This window comes from Sorex araneus, chromosome 2 (assembly GCF_027595985.1).
Source record: "Sorex araneus isolate mSorAra2 chromosome 2, mSorAra2.pri, whole genome shotgun sequence".
Lineage (NCBI taxonomy): Eukaryota > Metazoa > Chordata > Mammalia > Eulipotyphla > Soricidae > Sorex > Sorex araneus.
In genome coordinates, this window is record NC_073303.1 from 342,053,480 (window position 1) to 342,078,924 (window position 25,445).

Here is a 25,445-nt window from a genome sequence, read left to right on the forward strand (position 1 = left end):
AAGAAGATGGCAATGGCTCTACTTAATTATTTTTATAAGTATTATTCAGGACAGAACTGCTTATTAATAATTGGTCCTAGGTGTGCAAAGGACTTCGAAGACTGACTTCAAAAACGTAATTCATGGAGATGAAAAATACTTGTTCACTAGCCACTACTCTAAATACACTCCATGTCCGAGAATATTGTATATCCTAATTCTGCAATAAATTCAGATATCTAGTGACTATAAAACCATAATTTTCTCTCTAAGAGAAAATTTTAATAAGAAAAGAAAATCTTCAGCACTTTCCCAAAACTGAGATGCCTATAGAAGGTTATATATCATACTATTATCCCTAGAAAATAACCATTAGAGCAGGTCAGAACTTGTCTTACATAATGAGATAATATGCATCTGTCACATGATTTTTTTTTTAGTGATGTCTCAAATAAAATCCAGGACCTCACACATACAAGGCAAATACTCTACCACTGGGCTGTATCTCTGGCCCTGTGCCTGTCGAATAATATTTTATCAATGAAAGTGTTTGGATGAATGAATGAATGGTTTGTCTTAATTTAACTTTCTTACCAAAGTACTTTCCCATATTTCCCACCTATATGCTAATAACTAACTTTAATGTGGTTAATGAGCATCAAAGTGAGATGGTGGGGGGCGGGAGGTATAAAATTAAAAGGAGCTGGTTCTCTGGGATTTGTTCTGTCAATGCATTCCCATTTTAACCACCTTGCTCCAGCAGAACATTTTACAGGTAATAAAGCTACTGATACATACAACAAAAAATCTGAAAGGTAAATATAAGTGTCTTCATTTCACAGATAAACACATCTTCAGATCATAAATTGTTCATAAATATATCATAAATAGTACAACTATTTGAAATCAGTACTACTATTTAACTCTGCTCCAGAATTGACTTTTTTCCCTTTTAGCCAATTCCTGTATCCTATGCCTATTTCTTTTATAATGCCTATAAAAAACCAATATTTTTTCTCATTTACCTACCTATTTTTCTCTTTCATATTTGAGCCATTTCTGAATACTATTTCATCATATTCTTGGATATTTTGTACAAATACACACTTTAGTTTCTTATATGTTACTAGTAATTATAAAATGGATTTAGTCTATAATAAGTTATTCAAGTTCATTGAAATAATAGAAATTCCAATTAAATATGAATTTTGTTCATATATGTCATTTAATTATAATAAATGCTCAGTACAGTCTTAAGAAATATATAAAGCTTAAGCATATATTTTATCAGGATAACCATATAATTTACTACTTAGAAATAGAATATAGGATTCAAAGAGAAAGAGAAATAAAATTTCCAAAGACAAGAATATCCCTGTTTTTTTAGTGCCTGAAACTGGACACTCAAGATTATACTTAGATTCTATTTAGTGCATTTAAAAAATAACAATAAAGGTTTTATTTTTAAAATGTCAACAGTCAGGTATTCTCAAATTCCATCCTTTGTAACTATTGAAACTTATAAAGAATATTTTTAAATGTCAGGAATTTTAAAAGAAGCTGTTAAGTTGCATAGTAAAACTCTTTGAAGACCTCTATAAAGACAAGGCTGAAATCAACACCAATACACTTCCCAGACACAGGGGCCACAATTTTGTGGTATCAAAGCTTAAGCAAAATCTAAGAGATTTTGTAAAATAATATCAAGTGACTCAAGCAAAGCTATATGTGCTATTAAGTATAAACTGAGCCATATTAAAACTTTAATAGTTTGAGCAAAAATCTATTTCCATCAGGGTAGTGAAGTCAGAGGTGGTTAGAAATGTTCCACCAATGGAAACTGAAGGTAAACTTTTTATAGAAAAGACAGGATCCAAATTTAGGAATTATTGATTGGCTACAAATAAAAATTGTCTGGGATTGTTTCTGCTTAGGTTTCAATTTAATAACTTTAAAATATTTATAGGCTTAGGTTTTGGTTTATTTACCAAATGCTTGGGCATTAGGTTCACTCATCCTAATGTTGAACTAATTCAGCAAAACCAATCAGGGAAATGATGATTTTTGTCCATTCTCGAGCAGGTGATTTAACAATGGAGAGATAGATTAACCTTGCAGACTTGTAAGCAGGCAGAAGCCAGTGAAAATTACTTGTCCTGTCTCTGATTGAAGTAAGTTCAGTGAGGAAAATTACTTGTCGCGTATCTGATTGAAGTAAGTTCCGTGAGGACTCACTGCCATTACTTTGCAGTTCAAATTAGGTGATAGGGCTTATTATAGCCCTGAGAGCAAGGAGCATTTCGAGGTTACTTTGATTTGTTGTCAGGCCCAGGCCTCAGAAAGGGAAATGAGAACAAGTGAGATAGAATATGAAAGAGTAGGAAAAGTGAGGGGAGAAGGAGTGGGAGAAAGGAGAGACAACTGGAAAGCGAAAGGCCAGGGCAAAGAGCCGCTTCTTCACAATGGGCCCATATGCTAAGCTCACCACATTCTTCTGCATCCACCAACGGCACTACAGATCAGAGCCAGAGATCACAGATCAGAAATTATTGTGTTGTAGCAAGCTACAGAACTTATAAACTATTAGTTGAACTATTTTCTCAATGACCTGAGCAGAAGATAGTAGTTTAAATTGTACATAAAGCACCATCAAAATGTTTGTTTCCGAGGGCTGGAGTGATAGCACAGCGGGTAGGGTGTTTGCCTTGCACACAGCTGACCTGGGTTCGATTCCCAGCATCCCATATGGTCCCCTGAGCATCACCAGGAGTAATTCCTGAGTGCAGAGCCAGGAGTAACCCCTGTGCATTGCCAGGTGTGACCCAAAAAGAAAAAAATAAAAACAAAATGTTTGATTCCTATATGTATTCACTGCCATGGAAAATGTACCATTGAGTACAACAAGAAAATCACCAGATGACCATACAACATCATTTTTTTTTTGCTTTTCTTTGAGGGGGGTCACACCCAGCAATGCACAGGGGTTACTCCTGCTTATGCACTGAGGAATTACTCCTGGCGGTGCTCAGGGGACCATATGGGATGCTGGAAATCGAACCCGCTTCGGCCACGTGCAAGGCAAACCCCTACCCGCTGTGCTATTGCTCCAGCCCCCATACAACATCATTTTGTTGGGTGAAAAAAAGTCACAACTTGTGTATGTGTTTTGGTGGGGGGGGGGAGTCTGAAAGAACTTCTCTAAACATTTACTCTAAAACTAACAGTGGTGACTTCCACGTAGAAGGATTCTATGTGATTTTTATCTTAAACCTTACAATCAGATGCTTTTCTGACAAAAAGAATATCTGACCCACAAAAGACATTATTTGTTTAAAAATATAAAATACAATAGATATTCTACTGTAACAAGACCATTTTCTATTAAATGTTCAGATTCCTTTCTGAGTTTAAGTATTTTATTGAAGTTTAATAAAATTAAATGTAAGGGAGACAGTGAGTAAAGAGGAAATATTACATTCTACTGCCAAATTTCTCAGCTGCATTTTTTTCCCTTTCAGTCTTCTCTGGGAGTCGGAATCTTCCCCACTCCATCACTCTCTCTTGCTCTCTCTCTCTCCATCTCTCTCTCTTTCTCTCTCTCCCTCCCTCCCTCCTTCTCTCTCCCCTCCTTCTCTTTCTTTTCCTCTCTGTCACTCTCTCTGTCTCTCTCTGTCTCTCACACACACACACACATACACACACACACCTGAAAACTTAGCTCTGCACCTATTCCCATTCCACCCGTCTCATCCTCTCTCTGGTTTCAGTTTCCCAATTTTGCTCTGCTCACTGACTCACAAGTGTTCAGAAGTGTATCTTATCACCTCCCAAGCTTCCACTTTTCCTTGTTAATGACTTCAAATTCTGGAACAGTCCTGGCAATTTTTCCACTCCAGGTTGCCATATTCCACTAGAGAAAATTTTAAAAAATGGTGGCACATCAAATTCAATTCTTAGTCCCTAATCTAACTGGAATCAAACTCTTCATCATTTATGGAATAATGGCTTTTCTCTGTTGCATACTCATTATGCTCAAGTTGCTCTAGGTTAAGATTGCTGGGTAACAAAAGGAGAGAGAACAAAAGGGAATGCCCAGCTGCGGAGGCAGGGTGGGGTGGGTGGGGATGGGGTGGGGGTGGTGAGAGGGATACTGGGATCATTGGTGGAGGTGAGTGGGCACTGGTGGAGGAATGGATAAACAATCACTGTATGAGTGGAATGCAAACACAAAAGTTCCTAAGTCTGTAACTGCACATCACAGTGATTCTCCAATAAAAAGTTAAAAAAAAAAGATTGCTGGGTAAACGAATAATTTCTCCTCTGCTCCTAGAATTTAGTTGGCTTCCTGTCACCTCCCCTTTCCAGACTCAGAGATTTTCACATTCTCCACTAGCCCCTTTCTATTCATATTCACTCCAGCCTCACAAAAATATGTAATAGATGTGCGCATAGCTTTCCTCCAATTACATCTCAACATTATTTCATCTCTTTATTATGTTGTTTTGACCTCCTGTTGCAGGGGGAAAATAGTTTTTCTCATTCTCAGGTCTTTTATACTTCGCCTTTCATTTAGGCATTCCTTTTTCCTATAAATCACAATTGTGAATACTTATTTTCTTCTTCCTCCCATCCCTTTTATTCTTCACAATTTGTCATTCTCCTTGACAGCCCATTTTTCTCTTCTTGTAGGCTGTATATTTTGTTAGGGCCTCCAAATCTAAAATATTTGTTTAGATCTAATTTGCTCCTCAAATGGCATCATGTTTTTCACATTATTTTTATACCCTAATTTGTTGAAAACATAATCCACAAATTGCATTTCTACTCTTTCAATCGTCCATTTAACAACTGAAATTTGACTTGTGAAAGTTACACACATTAATATCGACTATCTGCGTTAAGACCCCATGATCTTCTCAGGCTCCATTCCCCTGACTTGGTTAGGACACATAAGCCATTAAATGTTCCCTGTTGCCTAACTTCTAATCACTGCTATACTCTGCTCATTCTACCTCCTCTTTTGCTACTTCTACTCCTTGCCAAATCACGCCCTTCTCTTGAACTCATTTTCCTTACAAATCTTCTGCCATAAGCACAAAAGAATCACCATGTCTACCTAGCTCAGGCCAGCAGGGTCAGAGTCCCTCCATCGCTGTTCTCTTAGTCTCTCGGAGCCATCTGCTTGTATATTTCTTCCTTCTCTCCTCTGCATGAATAGAAACATTTTTCTTAAGACTATATTCTCTTCCCATTTCAGTTATTAACAATTTTATAAATTATTCTTATTTCTTTCAAATTTTAGCAGCACTAGTATTGGGGTAAATTCTATTTTTTATTTTTTTTCAAGGAAATCTTGATTAGAAACCATATGATTTAGGCTATAGTTTCACATCTCTTAAAATGCTTTTTATGATACTATTCCCACCACCAATACCACCCACCACCACCCATTAGCAGACTTACTCCTCTCTTGATTTCCCTCTCCCTTGGCCCCTCTAATAACTTCAATTATGTAGTCAGAATCCAAGGGTTTACTTTGGTTTCACTGTATCTTTTTCCTTTACTTCTTTGGGTTATGTACCTATACTAAATTCTACAAGTATATCACTTGATCACTTGACATCCCATTACTCATCGATTTGCTCAAGTGCGGACCAGTAACATCTCCATTCATCCCTGTCGTGTGCTAGTGTAGCCCAGTGGCATCTGCTCACTCCAGGAACATGAAGAGCCTCAAACCGTTCATTCAGGGTCTTGACGAAGAAGTATGACCATCTCGTAGGTGGGTGGCCACACATTCTTTTGATGTCCCATGGAATTTAGTCGGTAACAGCTCTAGTTGTTCTATGTTTAGTTCTTCCACTTTGAAGGAAAGCCAAACTTATACCACCAAAATCTTCCAATCCTCCTTTCCAGGGAACCACATGGTCTATAAACCCTATCAGTTCTTTGGTAATAACTCATTATCTTCCCTGTGCTGTTTGAGTACCCATGTCCAAGTACTAATATTGTCTCACCTAAGTAATTACTAATTCCTACATGTTCCAAATTCAGGCGGTCTTCCCAAGTAATATTCTTGGGAATCTTCTTCAATACAGAGAGATGTTCTTAAAACAATGTTTCTGTCACTCCCAATCTCTACCAAAAAAGTCAAATTTCCTTAGTCTATTATATAAAGCACTTTATAGTTTACCCCAAAATTTGAATTCTAAACTATTCCCCCATATTTCCTCACTACTTGCTCTACCTTCCTGATAATATTAAGGCCATCTCTGCAGCATCCTTGGAAACACAGTGCCTTTTGACCTATAATCATCCCTTTTTCTGGATAAGTTTTTCTTCCCCATCAATCCCTCTATAAAAATAGTTTATTTCCTGGGGCCTGGAGCAATAGTACAGTAAGTAGGAAATTTGCCTTGCACATGGCCCACCCTGGTTCAATACTTAGTACCATGTAAGTTTCCCCAGGAGTAAGCTCTGAGAAAAGTTCTGTGTGGTCCCCAAATAAAAACAAATAAACACAGCTCCATTCTACAGAACACTTTCAATTCTCTACCATCGTGAAAGGTGAGGCCTTCCCAGAAGAAACTCACCATGAGAACTTTATTGAGTTCACCGGTACCTTTTGTTGTAGCACATATCCCAAGTTGACTTAATGAAGAATTAGGTTTGCCTTTTATAAAAGCTAAAAAACCTAGGGAGGAGAAAATATCTAGTATTTTTCATTTTCTATTACCCATGTTTATTTTGTATTCGCAAAATAAATAATGTACATTTAAGAAATGAACTAATAAGAGAATGCTTGATATTTTTATGACAGTTTTCTTTAAATTATGCATATGTGTGTGCTAATGCTGTTCCTTTTATAACAGGTGGTGCTGGAAGTAAACAGTGAATTTATTGTTGAGGTAAAGTATAATAAAACTATTTTCTCATTTTTTAATTGAAAGAAACATTGAATTTTGCAATACACTATATACCAATTAGAACATATGGAACCAAGATCATTCAAATAAAATGTAGAAAAAGTTGATCTGTTGAGCCTAACCATAACTTAAACCCTGACCCTAATCCTAAATCCTAATCCAAACATTAACCCAACACTAATCCCTAAACCTACCCTAATGCCAATCCTAAACTTAACCCCAACCCTCACTAAGCCTCAGCCCAAACGTAAGTCCAACCCTTATCTTAAACTTCACCTCATATCCAAAAAAGAAAAACACCTCTGCTAAAATGAAATAGCAATATTAAAACCCATAACCCAAACTTCTAAGCTTTTAGGAAAGGATTGTGAGAGTTCAGTATCACAGTACCGTGCTAGCAATTTATTCATAAGTCTCTCAAATTGAAGCGAAGCAAAACCATCATAGTAACACGTTAAAAATGGGAAGATTTTCCAATAGTTAATCAGAAATAATAGTTGTGAACTTATATGAACATGCTTTGTTTTTAAATTCAGTATTACTGTTTTTGTAATCTTATATTTATGAATAAATATTCAAAGAAAAGTATTCTAACACAGTTTGGAACATGAACTACTTCTGCTTCAGGTGAAGGAATTAGACATTACAAACGGCACCACAAAGTGGCAAACTGTCCGAAGACAAAAGCGGGAGTGGATCAAGTTCGCTGCAGCCTGTCGAGAAGGAGAGGACAACTCCAAGAGGAATCCGATTGCCAGAGTAAGTGATGAAGTCAACAGGAGTGACTTGCGATGATAAGAAATGCTTTCTCAGATTCACACACCTCAAGGATTTTCAGTCTTCACTAGTACACAGTGATTTGGGAAGATAAGTGACAAGAAGTCCTTTGCTCCTGGCACTTAATGCATTTTTTTTTAATATCACAATCCGGGAGCTGATACAGAACAGAGAGTGAGTGCTCAAGCAAAGGAAGAGGCTTAGATTTCCAACACAACGGGGATTTATCCAAACATGTGTGTTATGCTTACCATCACATGAATATTCTACAGAAAATACACTCATAAAGTAACAGCATTTGACTATGCTTCCCCCAAAATCAAAGATTTACAGAAACAATCCTCTCCAATAATGTAAGAATTCTGTCAAAAGTCCCCACTAAATTTCTAAATCCCGAAATTAGGAATCATATAGTGAATTGCAAATAATAGTTACAAATAAAGAAGGACAATTATAGGAGAAATTCTTTTCATTAGAATCATGAAGGATAAGGTCAATAAAAGAGCATCTTTGTTAACATCTTTACATTGGGCCACTATTAAAATCAAGAGTAGTGATCTACCAATGTACCTCCATAATTTTTACATTAAAAATATAGTATCACCATTTTTAATATCTGTTTCAAAACACAAAAACATTAATTCCAGAGAATATATGCAAACCTATGTTCACTGCAATACTTAGTAAAATAGCCAAGATACAGAAACAAACTAAGTGCCCAACTACGGATGAATGGACCAAGAAGCTGTGGTACATATATACACAGTTGGATACTATGCAACTCTTAAAAAAGAACAAAGCTATGCAACTTGCTTTGAGATGGATGGAACTAGAGGAGATCATGCTGAGTGAAGTCAGCCAAGAGAAAAGGGATAGATACAGAATGGTCTTGCTCAAATAGTACTTGATAATACATAACAAAATAACCACAAAGGGTCAAAGGCAATACAATTGGAAAACAGATCCGCACAACTGAGTTATGGCAAGAACAATGGGGTCTTTGGGGAACAGAGGATAATAAAGTTTCCAAGTGTAGGTAATAGTCTAAGGTATATAATTGTAAAAAACAACTGCCAGGGGGCGGCCGGGGGAGAGCCCCAGCAGCTCTCCCCGTGGGCCGCCCCCAGGTTTGAGGGGGTCGGTCCTGGGCCACTCACCCAGCCGGAGCATCCCGGGCCATGGGGCAGACGGAGGAGGAAACGAGGGCCAAGCCGGTTGCTTGATCAGTTGTCGTTTATTTCATTCTCTCTCTCCACTTCTCTCCCGGCTCTGGATCTCGCCCCCCAACCCACTCTTACAGCCTAGTTAAATTCCCCCAGCATGAGGGGGTTGGGGTGTACACATAGGTGTGGTCACAATCAACAGGGTTGAAGTTCTTTCCCTCAGGGGGTGCTGCTTCCAGGACAGATTCTTTTTCAGCAGGAGGATCCACCCAAGGGCAGAGTCCCATGAGTGTGTTTCTCCTCTCCTCGTCCAGCAAACATATAAGCATTCACAATATTAATCATTTTGTATGGACACAATAAGAAATGCATTAAACTTATAGAATTGCTCTCCAGGGGCCATCTTGATCTCAGACTACAGTGCTCAGGCCAGATTAGTCTTTTCTATCCCTAGCAGGATCTTAGTCTCATCATTACTTTTGGATCATTACAGCATCTGTCCATGATCAAGCTCTTAATTTATAGTTAAGAATTAGGCACTTTGGTCAGTCCCATCTCGATGCCAGGGTAGCACATAACTCACCACTTGCCCTGGATCCATCCCGTCCCTCGTTGGGACCCTGCTTTTGGGGTGCTAAGAACTGAGGGCAACTGAGGCTTAAGTAGAGAAAGCAGATGCCTGGGAATAAATAATATTCGAAGCCAATTAAATCCCAAGTTACAAAAGCATAATATTGTCTTCTTGTGTTTATACAAAAAAGACATTGCTTTAAAACAAATTATTCAAAAGACATAAGGAGAGGAGAAAGGCAATATTAACTTACAAGTTCAGTGTCCTAAAAAGGTCTGACCTTACAAGTTAACAGTTTCATTAGGGGGAAAAGCTGATTAACTATTTGGGGAAGAGAGCATAGAAAAGTGGTTACAGATAAACAAAGAAATGGGAGTGACTCAGGAGCACCTTGATGGGTGTGACCAGGATAATCCTAAACTCCTTATGGCAAGGGGTGAAAAGACAAAGCAATGTAATCCTACATATAATGGTCTAAATCATAACGTGGGACTTCAATTCCAGCCCATTTGGATACAAATCCAATTCCTTCCCTTCTCATCCACTACACTCTGAAGTTCCTGCTCTGCTCAAATTAAATCACAATCCTGATCTTTCTCCCACAGATTCGGTCAGACTGTGAAGTGAACCAGAAGATTACATACCGTATCTCAGGGGTAGGAATTGATCGACCACCTTATGGAGTGTTCACCATTAATCCTCGGACAGGAGAGATTAATATTACTTCAGTTGTGGACAGAGAGATAACACCGCTTTTCTTGGTAAGTCACAATACAAAAAAGCTTTGTATTTATATATATTCTTTCTCTACCCTATTATTTTTCCCTCAAACTTATTCCAGAAATAATATTTAGTTTTGATAAACACAACTGACTAAAACCAATAAGAGCTTGAAGAGATTGGAAATGGTATGAAAATACAAGTTGGTAGTTCATGTAAGTTGCATATGCATTTGTTCAAATGTCCTGATAATATTTAAACTACCAGAGTGCAATATATTTTGAATTCACTGAAAGTGGTTTCTTTGTAAATTTCCTCATCTATTTTCAAACACATTACTTAATTTCCTCTTTAAGAAAATGAGAGTTTTTCCCAACTTTCCACAGATATATTGTCGAGCTCTGAATTCACGGGGTGAAGATTTAGAAAGGCCACTTGAACTCAGAGTCAAAGTTATGGACATAAATGATAACCCACCAGTCTTTACACAAAATGTGTACACAGCTACTATTGAAGAAAACAGTGAAGCAAGTAAGTTTAGTAGCACTCCTCTCCTGTGTTCTACTGATTCTCTTGGTAGATTGAAATAATCAAAAGCCTTGGAAGATTGAAATAAAGGTCATTTAAGGATTAGAAAATTTCAAGCTTGTATTTTAAATAACCCACCAAAAAGACATACTACATCTTAAATGCTAATTATTCTCTTGGTTTGGAAGCTAAATAAGAGAATTCTTATATGTGCAATTTAGCAGGAGTTTAGACCCTCCCTCAGAGGTTATTACTAGACTCATGGGTCACTCCAATCCAAATTAGTAAACTGAGAAAGTAACTACAAGTGTGGCAAAGAGCACTATTCTGAACGATTCCTCAAATTCTTGGATAAACCACATCCAATAGAAGTAGTGCAATTGTGCCCGTCAAATCTTTAATGAAGGGAAATTACTGGTCCTCACAACCTACTCAGAAAGCTACATTATGTTCACTTATTTCTTCCCTATTTTATCCTGCTTAATTCCACTTGTAACTCTAATACACTTTCCTCTTCCTACCAGTTCCCTCTTCCTATCTCTATTGCCTTCTTTCTATTTCCTATTTCACTCTTTCAATATATTCTGAATTTCTTCCTATTCTACACTTACATTCCACCCCCACCCCTGTCCTCTCCTCTGTCTCTTTGCCTTCTTCCTGATTCCTCCCACAATCTTCTAATATTACTATTACCTTTCACACCAGTGTCTGTCCTCATACATAAAAATGAAATTTAAGGAAGGGTAGTCTAGGGAATAGGAAAAACAATAAATAAATTTGGGAAGAAAGACAGATTCAAAAAGCAAGATAGAGATAGTACTGATGCAAAGTCAAACGAAGAACTGCAGTTTGGGCTAAAAGAGAAGTTATATAAGAAGTGCTGAAAGAAGAAAATACATAACAAAAGACAGACAATAAAGAGACAATGTGAGGTTTTGCCTAAAGGAACAAAACTGAACCAGGACTTCAACTCCTTGCATTATGGAAATATAGCCATAAAAAACTAGAACTGTTTGAAGAGATAGTACAATGGGTAAGGCACTTGCCTGGCGTGTGGTAAATCTAGGTTTACTGTATGCTGGTTTATAGTAAGCCAGCACTACATGTGGTTCCTGGAGCACTGCAGAAGTTATCCCTGAGACCAGAGCCAGCAGGCAACCCTGAACACCACCAGGCATGGCCCAAAAACAAGCAAGGGGGAAAAAAATAGAACAGATGGAATTTAAGAGAAAACCGACTTCTATATTTGCTCGATGATTTGCTGAATTGAAGTGTTTCAAACATTTTCCAACTCTATCTTTATTTCTAGACACACTGGTAGTAAAGTTAAGTGCCACAGATGCAGATGAAGACAATCATTTGAATTCTAAAATTGCCTACAAGATCATCTCTCAGGAACCAGCAGGTGCACCAATGTTCATCTTGAACAGGTACACTGGAGAAGTCCGCACGATGTCCAGTTTCCTTGACAGAGAGGTAAAGTCTTCTATGAATGGATAATAAAAAATTAAGTGTTCAATTCTGGAAGTTTAGAATAAAATGATTCATATGTTTTCTTCCTCCAAAGTGAAAGAAGGGAAGAAAAAATAATTCCAATCATTAATTTTTCATAAAAGCTATGTGTAGAATGGTACACTAAAAGATTCTATAAAGTTATTAAAAATAAGTAAAAGTGAAATTGTATCCAAATGTGTTGAATTTTATTCACAGTCAGTTCTAAAATTTTGTCATTTGTCCTCTTAATTAAGCAACACAGTATGTATAACCTCCTCGTGAGAGGTTCAGATCGGGATGGAGCTACAGATGGACTGTCTTCTGAATGTGACTGTAGAATCAAGGTTTTAGATGTCAATGATAATTTCCCTACCTTAGAGAAAACTTCAGTAAGTTGTTACTTTTATTATTTTTTTCCATAAATATCAAGACTTGATGGACTTCCCTGCTAGTTTATGAGCTAGTTTTGCTGTTTCATGTGTATACTCAATTTTGTTATCTAAACTTCGGAGATCTACAGGCATAGTAATATATTTTACTGTCAAATTACAGTAATACAGAGGCCAAAGCCTCTGTACATCAAGTAAAGCATTTGCCTTGTATGTGGCTAACACAGGTTCAAACTCGGTATCCATGAAGTTTCCCAGCCCCTGCCAGTAGTGATCCGGAGTGCAGACCAGGGGCAAGTCCTGAGCACCACTGGGTGTGACCCAAAAAAACAATATAAGTGATACATTATAGTAACATAATTTAAGGTTATTTGCCTTTGAATCATTATTATGTACAAACTCCTCAATGAAAATAATAGACTATCTCCCTATAATATAAAATTTATTACAGATATAAAATTTATTACAACTCTGGGAAGCATGTATCAATATCAGTCATATGCCTAGTAATTTTCTGAATTAATATTAACAGTTCCCAAATTTTTCACATGTATTTTTACTTTTAGGCAAAAAGAAGCATAAATTGGAAATAATGAAAATATTCTGATTTTTCTTTTAATTTTGTTTAAGGCTTTCATGAATCACAGTCATACTCCCTCCTTTAATTGCTGTCTATGGCTCCCTTGAGGTGACACTACCAATGATGAGTAGTTCCACAAAAATTCTATTTCTCATGGTGTCGCTCATGGTCCTGAGGGTAACTCCCAAGAATATCTGGCCCAGTGTTGTTTGGGTTAAGCAGTGCTAGAGCCACCAAGAACACCCACAGGCTGTTGAGGAGATCGTGCGGTACTAGTCTTGAACCCAGGGCCTCTGCATTTTATGAGGGGCTCCAGCCCCTCAAGCTATCTTCAAAGCCTATGGCAGAAATTCTTTAGTCAAAAATGTTTAAAAATGTCACATCTAGTCCTCTCCAGTAAAAAACAGGGACTAAATAAAGAAAATTTTAAATAAGAAAGAAAAAAATTAACCAAATATCCACTTTGACCTTCATTTTATATATAGCATAATAAAATTAGTTCCCTTCTCATGTAATCATTTTATTCTTATATTTTAATTGCATATGTTACACTTAATATGGCATAAATCATTAACATAGTTTTGTCCATATTTTAAATGACATTTATTAGCAAATACCTATTGTCTTGAAAAGTTCTTGTTTATAACACTGATCTGTATCATTTCAGTATTCAGCCAGTATTGAAGAGAATTGTTTAAGTTCAGAACTGATACGATTACAAGCAATTGATCTTGATGAAGAAGGCACTGATAATTGGTTGGCAAATTATTTCATTCTCTCTGGAAATGATGGAAATTGGTTTGATATACAAACGGACCCACATACCAACGAAGGCATTCTGAAAGTTGTCAAGGTATAGTATGAGATCTGTAGTGTTCTCCTAAAAAAGTTTTTAAATGCTGCTAGAGACAGATCCTGTATACAAAAAAATGCTCCATAACTTCAAATATGCATGTGGGAAAGTCCATAAACTGGCTGACTATGGCATTTGAAATTTGTAACTTTAAAATACAATTGTTCTCACAGTGCCCAAGATCTAGGAGATAAGACAGAAAAGCGCCCCAAAATATGATAGTAATATAAGAATCTAAAGCTAGCATCAATGCAAAGATGTCAGGTTACTACACAAAATCAAATGGTAAATGGGTGAAATTTCTGTAAGAGGGAAAATCCTTTTGAGCTCAACTGTCTGAATTTTTTATGCAAAGAAATTTTTTATGCAAATTAATTTCTCATAATTGAGGTTGCTGATGTGGGTAATGAAACGAGCAAATACACGGAAGTTAGATGAGCACTCTTGGCTCTGTAGTTAAGTGCTCATAGAGGGAAGCAATGAAGGAGATGCAAAATGGAGATACTGAGTTAGTTGGAGCAAGTCTGCAGAAAACCTGAATACCAAATTGGAAACATTTTTATCTATAGATTGATTTTTTTTAATTATGCTCTTCTTTACCTTATGGGCCAGAAAATACTCTAAAAATGCAAATTCAAAACAAGTAAAATCACAAAATAATAATATTAAAGCTTACATTACTATGATTAATTTTATCGAACAAAATTATGACTATCAGTAAGACTCCAATACAGCTAACAAAACATATACCAAGACACATGGTGTACACATTAGGTTTAACATGAAATACAAATTGTGAATATCAGCTGTTATTATTTTTTTTCTATTCAGTTACTGTGTAGCTTTTTTCAAAATCTATGTTAGGAAGCCAGTTGCCTTTATTAAATTCAGAGATGATCTTGTTTGGGTTTGGGTTTTTTGGTGTTGGATGGAGGCATACCAAGCTGTGCTCAGGGCTTACTCCTTGTCCCAAGCTCAGGATCACACCTAGTATGCTCAGGGGATGATATAAGGTTCTGGGGATCAAACTGGGGTCAGCCACATGCATGGCAGGTCCCCTACCTACTGTACTATCACTTCGGCCCCAAATTCAAGCAGAATTTATATATTTTTCTCTATTTATTTTGCAGATCTCTAGAACAACTTATTATTGCACAAAAAAAAATTAGACCAGTACCAAAATCTACAGATTTACAAATCTATAAGGCATTCACCAATGTTTTGGAAAATTTCCATACATAATTTTAAGATTTAAAATTTTCATATATACATTTAAAATGAAAACAAAATTTCTTAAGAGAACATGAAAGACTCTGGGAATACAGGAATATTTGAGGGTCTTCCTGTTCAGACACACTGAATGAGTTACACAGGCCAAATCTGATCACCATTTTTATAAAAAAAAACTTTTGTTTGAATACAGTCATATTCATTTATTTATTTTTTTTTCTTTTTGGGTGACACCTGGCAATGCACAGGGGTTACTCCTGGCTCTACACTCAGAAATTACTCCTGGCAGTGCTCAGGAGACCATATGGGATGCTGGGATTCGAACCCGGGTTGGCTGTGTGCAAGGCAAACGCCCTACCCACTGTACTATTGCTCCAGCCCCTATTTATGTGTTTTCTATGACTGTTTCCACACCCTAATGACTAAGAATAAAATATTCACTACTATCTTTAATCAAAAAAGTTTACTATTACTGATAGAACAACAAAATTGAAAGGTATTTTTGAAATAGCAAGACAGTCTGTACTCAACTCTGAAAAGGAGCTTTTAAAGAAATTGTTCTATTACCCAAGTCCTGAGAGGCTAAGAAGCTGCCCTAAAAAAAACAGAAGTGAAAATGGAAATAAAAGACAGGTATATGTCATTGTCAAACATACCACAAAGTAGAAGAAGCAGACAAATGTTACCTAACACTATAAAAATCTGATCACAAATCATCTACTCCTTCCCCAACAATGCCCCTAGTCCCCAACCTTGTCATTTCCAAATTTATTTAACCTTGCATCTTGATTAAAACTAAAACTCTGGGGCGGAGGAGATAAGTTACAAAGCAAATGCCTAGTATGTTTAATCTCCAGTTCCATATGCTCTACCGCCAATACTGCAGGGTGCCCTAGCTGGCCCCAAAGCATCACTTCATCACCATAACCAAGCACAGAAGCATCAGGCCCAGTCCTTATGACAGGTGAAGCATCACTGACAATCCCCTGCCTCTGCCCCAGCTCTGTAGGGTATGACCCAATAAAAAAAATAAAGACCTAGTCATATCATAAAATACTCACATAACTCCTTACCAGGTTAATCATTGACTGCTTATTATCTTGGAATATATAGGTGGTATTTGCTTTTGATCTATCCAGACTACAAGACAATAGTAGGAACTTTGTGTAGGAACTTGACCTCAAAGCCTTTTGTTTGTTTGTTTGGTTTGGTTTTGGGGCCACACCCCAGCAGCACTCAGGGGTCACTACTATCTCTGTGCTCAGAAATCATTTCTGGCAGTGCCCAGGGAAATAATATGGAATGCCAAAGATCAAACCAGGGTTGGTTGGCTGCATGCAAGGCAAGCACTCTACCCACTGTTCTATCTCTTAGGCCTCTTGACCTCAAAATCTTTCTATGCCCATTACCTGGCCCAATGCCCAGTACTGCTGATGTTTACCAGAAACTTAAGATGCAGCTTTCACCCAAATGAGAGTCATCATGCTTGGTTGTATTATTCAACATTTCAAATGAAGTTATAAAAATGAAAAGGAAAGCATTAATAATTGAAACAATAATATTATTATTTACATGATGTATCTTTTGTGGACTATAAAATGTTAATACATTTTCTTATCAAAAGTGAGGAGTTTAATTTATGAAAAATTAGATATGCAGTGTTAGATGTTGAGTAATCACAGTATACATCTGTTTCTTCTAGTGGATGACTTCTAAGTGCCTTTAAAATAAAAGAGGGAAAAAAATGCTTAAGAACTTCAAAATAGAGGCTGGAGCAGTAGCGCAGTGGGTAGGGTGTTTGCCTTGCACGTGGCCAACCCAGGTTCGATTCCCAGCATCTCATATGGTCCCCTGAGCACCACCAGGGGTAATTCCTGAGTGCAGAGCCAGTAGTGACCCCTGTGCATCGCCAGTGTGACCCAAAAAGCAAAAAAAAAAAAAAAAAAACTTCAAAATAATATGGAAATTTTAATTAAATAAGAACCTTAATATGTATATTAGAATATAGTCAAAAGAAATGTGTATTTTATAAAATGTATATGCTAGGATTTAGCATTTGACGTGTCTCCTGACACCCTCTCCATTTTCTCTCATCACAGCTTACCTTTGTGGAAACTGGCCCCTTACTAACGAACTTTTCACTAAGCTCTTTATAACCCTTAGTCTAAGAACATTATAAATGATTACACTCAACAAAAATGTATTAGAGTGGTTAGAAGACTAGTACAGCAGGTAAGGTGCTATCCTTGCCTGCAGTCAATCGGCTTCTATTTCTGGCACCAAGTATAGGCCTATGAGCACCTCCAGGAGTGATCCCTGAGCATAGAGCCAGGGGTAAGCCTGTGTACAGCTGAGTATGGCCCCCAAAAATGTAGTAGACATTTGTTAAGGTTATGGTGGTGAATGCAATATCTCTGCTCTAAAGGATTTCAAGCTAATAAGATAATCTTAAAAAAAGAAAAAACAAAGAAACAAACAAACAAACAAACAAAATACCCTAAGAAAATCCAAAATCTCTTCTCTCTGGATAATTAGTAAATGTGCGTAGATGCTATATAAAAGTATATTTTCATATATGTTCACTTCAACACCGAAGAGAAAAGTAAAATATCACAAAGGAATATTTGTCCTCTATTTTTGTAATTACTCTAACATTCATCTGTACACGCTGAGTGTACACTAAGAGGATAAGCTACAATTCTTTCCCTGTGGTGAAGGGATTGAACAAGATAGCACAGCAGGTTTGACTTGTATGCGGCTGACCCAGGTTCGATTCCTCAGTCACTCTCGGAGAGCCCGGCAAGCTACCAAAAGTATCCCGCCCGCACGGCAAAGCCTGGTAAGCTACATGAATTGTATTTGATATGCCAAAAACAGTAACAACAAGTCTCACAATGGAGACGTTACTGGTGCCCACTCGAGCAAATCAATGAGCAATGGGACAGTGCTCATCAAACAATTGCCAAACACCAGCTATAGGTATTGTAAATTATGTTTTTTTCATATTATCTCATTTAATCATCTCAATCCTAGAGAAAGCTTTGTGGTTTCTCTTTTCTGGAAAGTGAAGTAAATCAAAGAGGGAAAACTTGTCTAAATTCACACAGGCGTCAAATGACAAAGCAAGATTCAATCAGATCTGCCTGAGTTTAAAGTCAACTTAAACCCTCACCTCTATAGTTTTCCATGGAGGCTGGACCTAACAAGGCAAGTTTTAGTGAGAAAGAAAGCCCTTGAGATTTTTGTCATTTGGATCTACTTTCCCAATTCTGTATGTTATATTTCTTCCAGATACACTTCCTCCAGAAAAATGCCAGCTCCTAAAAAGCGGAACATACTCTGGCAGATGTCTATTGTTTCCTCAGTCTTTTGACAAACAAAACCTCCTTTGGAAGACTTCTAACTTTCTTTCTTTTTCCTAAGTTCTAGCAAGAGCCCACATCTCCCTAGAATTAGCTTTGTAATATCCAATTAGAATATTAAACATACCTAACCTTTTCTGAAGGAAATCACAGAACCCTCCCTCTGACTTACCCAAGGCTACCAGGATCTGTCTGGCACCACTTTGGAAAACTCAGGTCTGGACCCTGATTCTAATCCCGATACACTGATGCTACTCTTAAATTTTAACACACAATTGCAGATCCTTTGCAAGCAAATCTCTTCAATCAATGCTTTGAGTTCAGAGACTGAGTTTTTCCCACCTGTCCAGCCTAAAGCTAAGGGGACTCAGGGGTAAAGAGTTGCTTTTATTGCCTTTGAACTACCCAGCCCTTCCCCACCCCCAAACCCCACCCCACCCCCCACAATCAGAAAACCCTAGACAGAGGGATCCCTCTTGCAAATAGTAGTTAAAAGACTATCTACCTCTTCTCGATCTATCTTTTCCTGCAAACACCTCAACCAACACTTCCTCTCCCTCCAAGCTCTAAAGTTATATAACTAATACAAATTTGAGACACATATTAATCTATTTTCACCATACTATATTTAACAGGAAGACAACTGACAAATATGAAACACACACACACAGACACACACACACATACAGACACACACGCACACATACATATATATATATATATATATATATATATATACATATATACACACTAGAGAATTTCCAAGAGAGAGCTCTTTCCATTAAAATTTCATTTTTAGGGTCTGGCGCAATAGTACAGTGGATAGGGCGTTTGCCTTGCAAACAGCCGACCCGGGTTCGATTCCCAGTATCCCATATGGTCCTCTGAGCACCGCCAGGGGTGATTCCTGAGTGCAGAGCCAGGAGTAACCCCTGTGCATTGCCAGGCGTAACCCAAATAGCAAAAAAAAAAAAAAAAAGAAACCAAACAAAAAATAAATAAATAAAATTTCATTTTTAAGTGCATAACTCATATTCGATATTAAAAGCAATCAAAATCCTAAATCTCAAAGTTTTAAATTTAACTGAGGCATGATGAGCCAGCCCCAAAAAACATTTCTTCTCAATATTTATCTTATAAACTTTGCTGAAGAATTTAACTAAAGCCAAAAAATCAGAGCCAAAAAAATTCCCCTAAGAAGCAGAGATTAATCTCATGGTCTTTTTACTGTTGCAGGTAAATGTGTTGCAAGTGATGCTTACTTTCGCTTGCAAAATACTTCTAAACAAACATTGCTCATTGCTTCCTTTTTTACACAAACTGCTATTTCACTTTAATGTCACCACAGCAATCATTCTGCCAGTCTGCATCAGAAGCTTTTATTCATCTTTTATCCAGGGAACCCATTTCCAAGGTGACTTTTCTCTGAACCTGATATTTATGTATTTGAATATTTCCTGTGAAAGAGTCTTCAGGTCTCCAGACTCAGCACAATCAAATTATAGGTTAAGGCTCACTATAATAATCATGAATTATTCTTTAGAAGCTATGTGCACCATTTAAAAATATATTTCCTTGTTCAAAGTCTCAGATGTGGCTAAGTGGTAAAGTGCGTGACTTACATGTTAGAGAACCTAGATTGGATCCCATCACCACACACACACACACACACACACACACACACACACACACACACAGAGTGTACTAGTTTCATTTCATTATATATATACATATATATTCATTACATTACATATATTTTTCTTTCTCCTATTGCTTATACTCTCAAGAGATTCTCAGATACAAAATCTATAAAGCAAACCTAAATTTCAATTATTCATTAAATAATTGGCAACTTTTACATTTTAATTCTTTTTTTATTAACACTTAATTTGGAAAGAAAGATCATTTTTTTCTATATGAAGTTTTTTTTATAGAACCATAAAATCTGAATCAAATTTAAAGTTCCAGGGGCCAGAGAAATAGTACAGCAAGTAAGGGTTTAAGCATGGCAGACCTAGGCTTAATCCTGGGCTCCACACACTGTCCCCCAAGACCCACTAGGAGTGATCCCTTAGCAGAGAGGCAGTAACAAGCCCCTGAGTATAACCAGCTGTCACTGTCACTGTTACTTTCATCCCATTGCTCATGGATTTGCTCGAGCGGGCACCAGTAACGTCTTCATTGTGAGACTTGTTGTTACTGTTTTTGGCATATCGAATATGATTTTTACAGGTAACTTGCCAGGCTCTGCCATACGGGCGAGATACTCTCGGTAGCTTGCCGGGCTCCCCAAGAGGGGCAGAGGAATTGAACGTGGGCCAGCCACGTGCAAGCAAATGCCCTACTTGCTGTGCTATCGCTCCAGCCCGTAGCCAGCTGTGTCCTCCTAAAATAAATTAACAATGTAATAAGTAAAGTCACAAGCTGAACTAAACTACATACTGATAGAACTGAAAGAAAAGAATAACATCAGAAATAACTGTTGCAATAATATACAAAATTTTATCATTTTACAATCAGAATTTCCTAGCTCCTGTACTTTATTCTTATGTTATTTGCTTAACTGAGCTTCTTAATTAAGGAAAATGTTCTATATGTTTCAGGATTTTTTTACTTCCTCTCATTTCAGACTCTCGATTATGAGCAAATGCCTAATATTCACCTCGGTATTGGAGTTAAAAACCAAGCTGAATTTCACCCCTCCGTTGCCTCTCAATTTCGAATGCAGTCAACCCCTGTGATAATTCAGGTTATTAATGTGAGAGAAGGACCCACATTTCAACCAGATTCTATGACTTTCAGTGTGCGAGAAGGACTAAGAGGAGATTCCTTATTGAATTATGTGCTTGGCACATACACAGCTGTAGATTTGGACACAGGAAACCCTGCAACAAATGTCAGGTATTGCAAATACTTTGCTCATATTCAAGTGGTAAAGCACGGCCCTATTCACTGTTAATTAGTGATGTGTCCTGTGTCTGAGTTGAAATACTTAGAAGAAATACTTGGAATTTTGTTTTTCCTGTTCTTTTTGTTTGTCTTAGAACCCTATGGTGGCATTGTTATTTACTCAGAATTTTAATGGAGGTTTAGAGTCTATAAGGGCTCCAACTGGTTGTAAAAGTAATTATGTTCAAAGAACAATTGTAAGATCAAAGGGCCACCTACAGTTACTCTGTAGGTATCTTTGATCTTTTGTGGTCAGTTGTACCAACCTGGACAGGGCTGAGTAAGCCTCAGTGTAAACAACATGGCGCCATAAAAGATGAGTCATTGTTTTTTTTTCCTTGACTTTTTTAAATCTATGATTTTGGAGCCTTGACCCAACCCTCTACTCAAATTCAGAGTGGGGAGAGGATAATTAAAGAAGCTAAAACACAGGTGTTTCAGAAATTTGATCAGCCTGATAAGAGTCAGAACTTGAGAAAAAGCAAGGTAAAGATTGAGGACACGAGACACATAAGTCAGACCCTAAAAAATGTTCTGAAAGATTATAAAAGGAAATACACAGGCTCTTCGAAGCCTTTCCTTACTCTTTCCTGCCATATTTTTGGAGTGAACCAGGCCTACTGATCTTTTCACAACTTGAATACTAATAGTTTTGATTACTAAGCCAGGTAACACACTGACAAACACAAAAATCATTAAATCTTTTGGGTATTGGGTAGCCAAAAAGGTTATGTGGATAAGTATGTTGGTCACTTGACATTGTGCAACTGTATTTTCTTCTACATAGTCAAGCACTATGTAAAACAAATCCCTCTAGCTGACAAATTCCATATACACAAGCTGAGCAGAGGCTGCCATGCCTCCTTAGAGGCCAACAAGAAGGTGTCTTGAAACCAAAGCTTAAAATTCTAGAGAAAATAACTTTGCCACTTGTGAATATGAATAAAAGATAATCCCCTCAATGCAGCTATGATTTCATACACAGCCCTGAAACAGATTCTGTTTTATTAACATTTAAATAAGTTAATACTCAGTGGAAACAAATCCTAAAACATAATTAATAGAAGTGAGCACTGAGGAAGCTAAGCGGAGGAGCCGGACAGGGCTGTTGGACAAGAATAAGGGATCTTGGGGCTGGAGCGATAGTCCAGCGGGTAGGGCATATTCTTTGCACGCGGTGGACCTGAGTTCGATTCCCAGCATTCCATATGGTCCCTGGAGCTCCGCCAGGAGTAATTCCTGAGTGCAAAGCCAGGAGGTAATCCCTGTGCATTGCTGGGTGTGACCCAAAAAATGGAAGAAAAAAAAAAAAAGGAAGGGATCTTGTTACATTGCTCAAGGGATTGGTGTAGTGATATAGCAAATATAAAATTATAAAATGATGACTTCAATACATTAGTAAATTATGATACCACAATAAAAAATAAATGTAAAATAACATTTAAATAAGCATTAGAAAATTATGAATTGTGAAATTCAAAACTCTGTTGTAAACCTGCACATTAAAGCTAGAAGTTTATTGAAAGACATACTTCTTTGTTCTGGGATCATACCTGGTGGTTCTCGGGATCCGTTCCTAGCTTGGAGCTCTAAGGTTGCTCCTGCAGGAGGTCAGAGGAACCATGTGGTAATCAGTAATCAAATCCAGGCCTCCTACATGCAAAGCAAATGCTCAATTCTTTGTGCTACCTCTCCATCCTGACATATATGCATTTTTGAACTAAGAAACATCACTATAAACTGTTAAGATATACTTATAATTTAATATACTATAGCACTTATTAATTTTAAAATTACTTTCACACTGAAATAATGAATTTTTTTTAAATTTGAAAACAGGTATATCATAGGGCATGATGCAGGCAGCTGGCTAAAAGTCGATTCAAGGACCGGTGAGATAAGATTTTCTAGGGAATTTGATCAGAAGTCAAAATATATTACTAATGGAATATACACGGCAGAGATTCTAGCTATAGATGGTAAGAAAAGTCATTTTTAATACTTTGATGAAATTTTTATGGTTACATTAAGTATAAATATTATTTCAATTTTTATATTCGGTTGACTCAAAATATATCATCTCATGGTATCAAAAAGAATCAGAGTTCTAAATACCATTAATCAATAACAATTCAGCAAACACAATAATAATTTATATTTAAGACAATCTATTTCACGTGCTTCCAAAAAAATTAAATGTGACTTATAATATAAAGCCTATAAGAAAATATATACATATATTTCATTTCTATTTCTGGCCTCATATCATACATGAGGTTATTTCAACATTCACAGTATGCTAGGAATGTTCACTTAAAGTACAACAAGATGTGCGCGAAGTTCATAAGGTGACCTGTGGGAAAGTCATTGACCCAGTGAGTACAGATATTTTCGAGCTATTAAAACGGAACTAAAATGAGAAGCTTGTGTGAGTGTTGCTTGACAACGTATTATCCAAAATGAGATATGAAGGACAAATGTATTGCAAATATAAGAGACACAGTAAAAACCACAGATGCACTGGATGATTTGTAATAATTGAGCTGCTTCTCACTGGAGAAAATTGGGTGTTCCTCTCTGTGTGTAGCAACAGGGATTTGTTTATTTATCAATGGCCAGTGATTCTCTGGCATAATGCCTAGGAAACCACTGCTAAAGAATGCAATAGCAGAAAAAGGTCAGTAACCAGGAAAGAAGGAGAAAAATAATGGTGCATTATAAGATAGGAAAGACAGGTTTGTAGTAAATTGGTACCTAAGCTTTATCATGATCCAAAAGCATGAAATTTAAAAGGAACCCATGATAATCCCCAAGAACTTATCACCTATACTATCTGATCTTGAGGGGTCAGAGAGAGTACAGTGGGCAAGGCACTTGCCTTGCACGTGGCCAACCTGGGTATGGCCCCAGCATCCCACGTGGCTCCCTGAGCAATGCCAGGAGTGAGTCCTGAGAGGAGAGCCAGAAGTAACCCCTAAGTATTGCCATGTGTGGCCCCAAAACCAAAAATAATTTTAAAATAATCTTAATCCTATGGGTTTTGTTTTAACGACTGGATTATTTACATAAATATTGTCACTATCCCTGTCATCCTGTTGCTCATCAATTTGCTCAAGCGGGCACCAGTAACGTCTCCATTGTGAGATTTGTTGTTACTGTTTTTGGCATATCAAATAGGCATATCAAATACACCACGGGTAGCTTGCCAGGCTCTGCCGAGAGAGGCAGAAGGAATTGAACCCAGGTAGGTTGTGTGCAAGGCAAACGCCCTACCGCTGTGCTATCGCTCCAACTTACATAAATATCTGTCACTGTCACTGTCACTGTTATCCTGTAGCTCATCGATTTGTTTGAGCGGGCACCAGTAATGTCTCTCATTATGAGACTTATTGTTACTGTTTTTGGCATATCCAATATGCCACGGATAGCTTGCCAGATTCTGCCCTGCGGGCGCAATACTTTCAGTAGCTTGCCAGCCTCTCTGAAAGGGACAGAAGGAATTGAACCCGGGTAGGCTGCATGCAAGGCACATGCCCTACCCCTGTGCTATCGTTCAAACTTATATAAATATAGTCATATTTATTACCAATATCCTGAAAAGCTTTCCTAAAAAGAATTCTATCCATATTGATGACAGCCTATATTTGTATATTCATCATACACAAAAATTTTCAAACACTATCATAAAACTACAAAACTTAAGTGACTAAAGAAAAAGAACTAAGATAACCAATATGTACCTACAGAAAACTGAAAACACGTGTCCTTGACTCTTCCTTGAAATAGTTTATCTGCACAGGGATATATCTATCTGAAGTTCTGATGAGTTTGACCCGGGATGCCAGCGACAGATGAAGTAGAACTCTCTTGCTAGTAAATGATATCAGAGAGCCAAAGTTGTCAGCACTAGCTTGAACTTCGGGC

The 25,445-nt window shown here is 37.3% G+C and overlaps 1 protein-coding gene across 1 annotated transcript in view; it reads left to right on the forward strand.

Annotated features, from left to right (window-relative positions):
- The first annotated feature begins 6,818 nt into the window (after nt 1-6,818).
- DSG4 (desmoglein 4) overlaps nt 6,819-25,445 on the forward strand; it is a 33,241-nt gene continuing 14,614 nt past the window's right edge. The window contains 9 exon segments of the mRNA XM_004606125.2: nt 6,819-6,887; nt 7,533-7,664; nt 10,022-10,177; nt 10,523-10,667; nt 11,974-12,140; nt 12,413-12,547; nt 13,795-13,980; nt 21,202-21,473; nt 23,361-23,500. Of these exon segments, the coding sequence (XP_004606182.2) occupies nt 6,819-6,887; nt 7,533-7,664; nt 10,022-10,177; nt 10,523-10,667; nt 11,974-12,140; nt 12,413-12,547; nt 13,795-13,980; nt 21,202-21,473; nt 23,361-23,500 (1,402 nt within the window).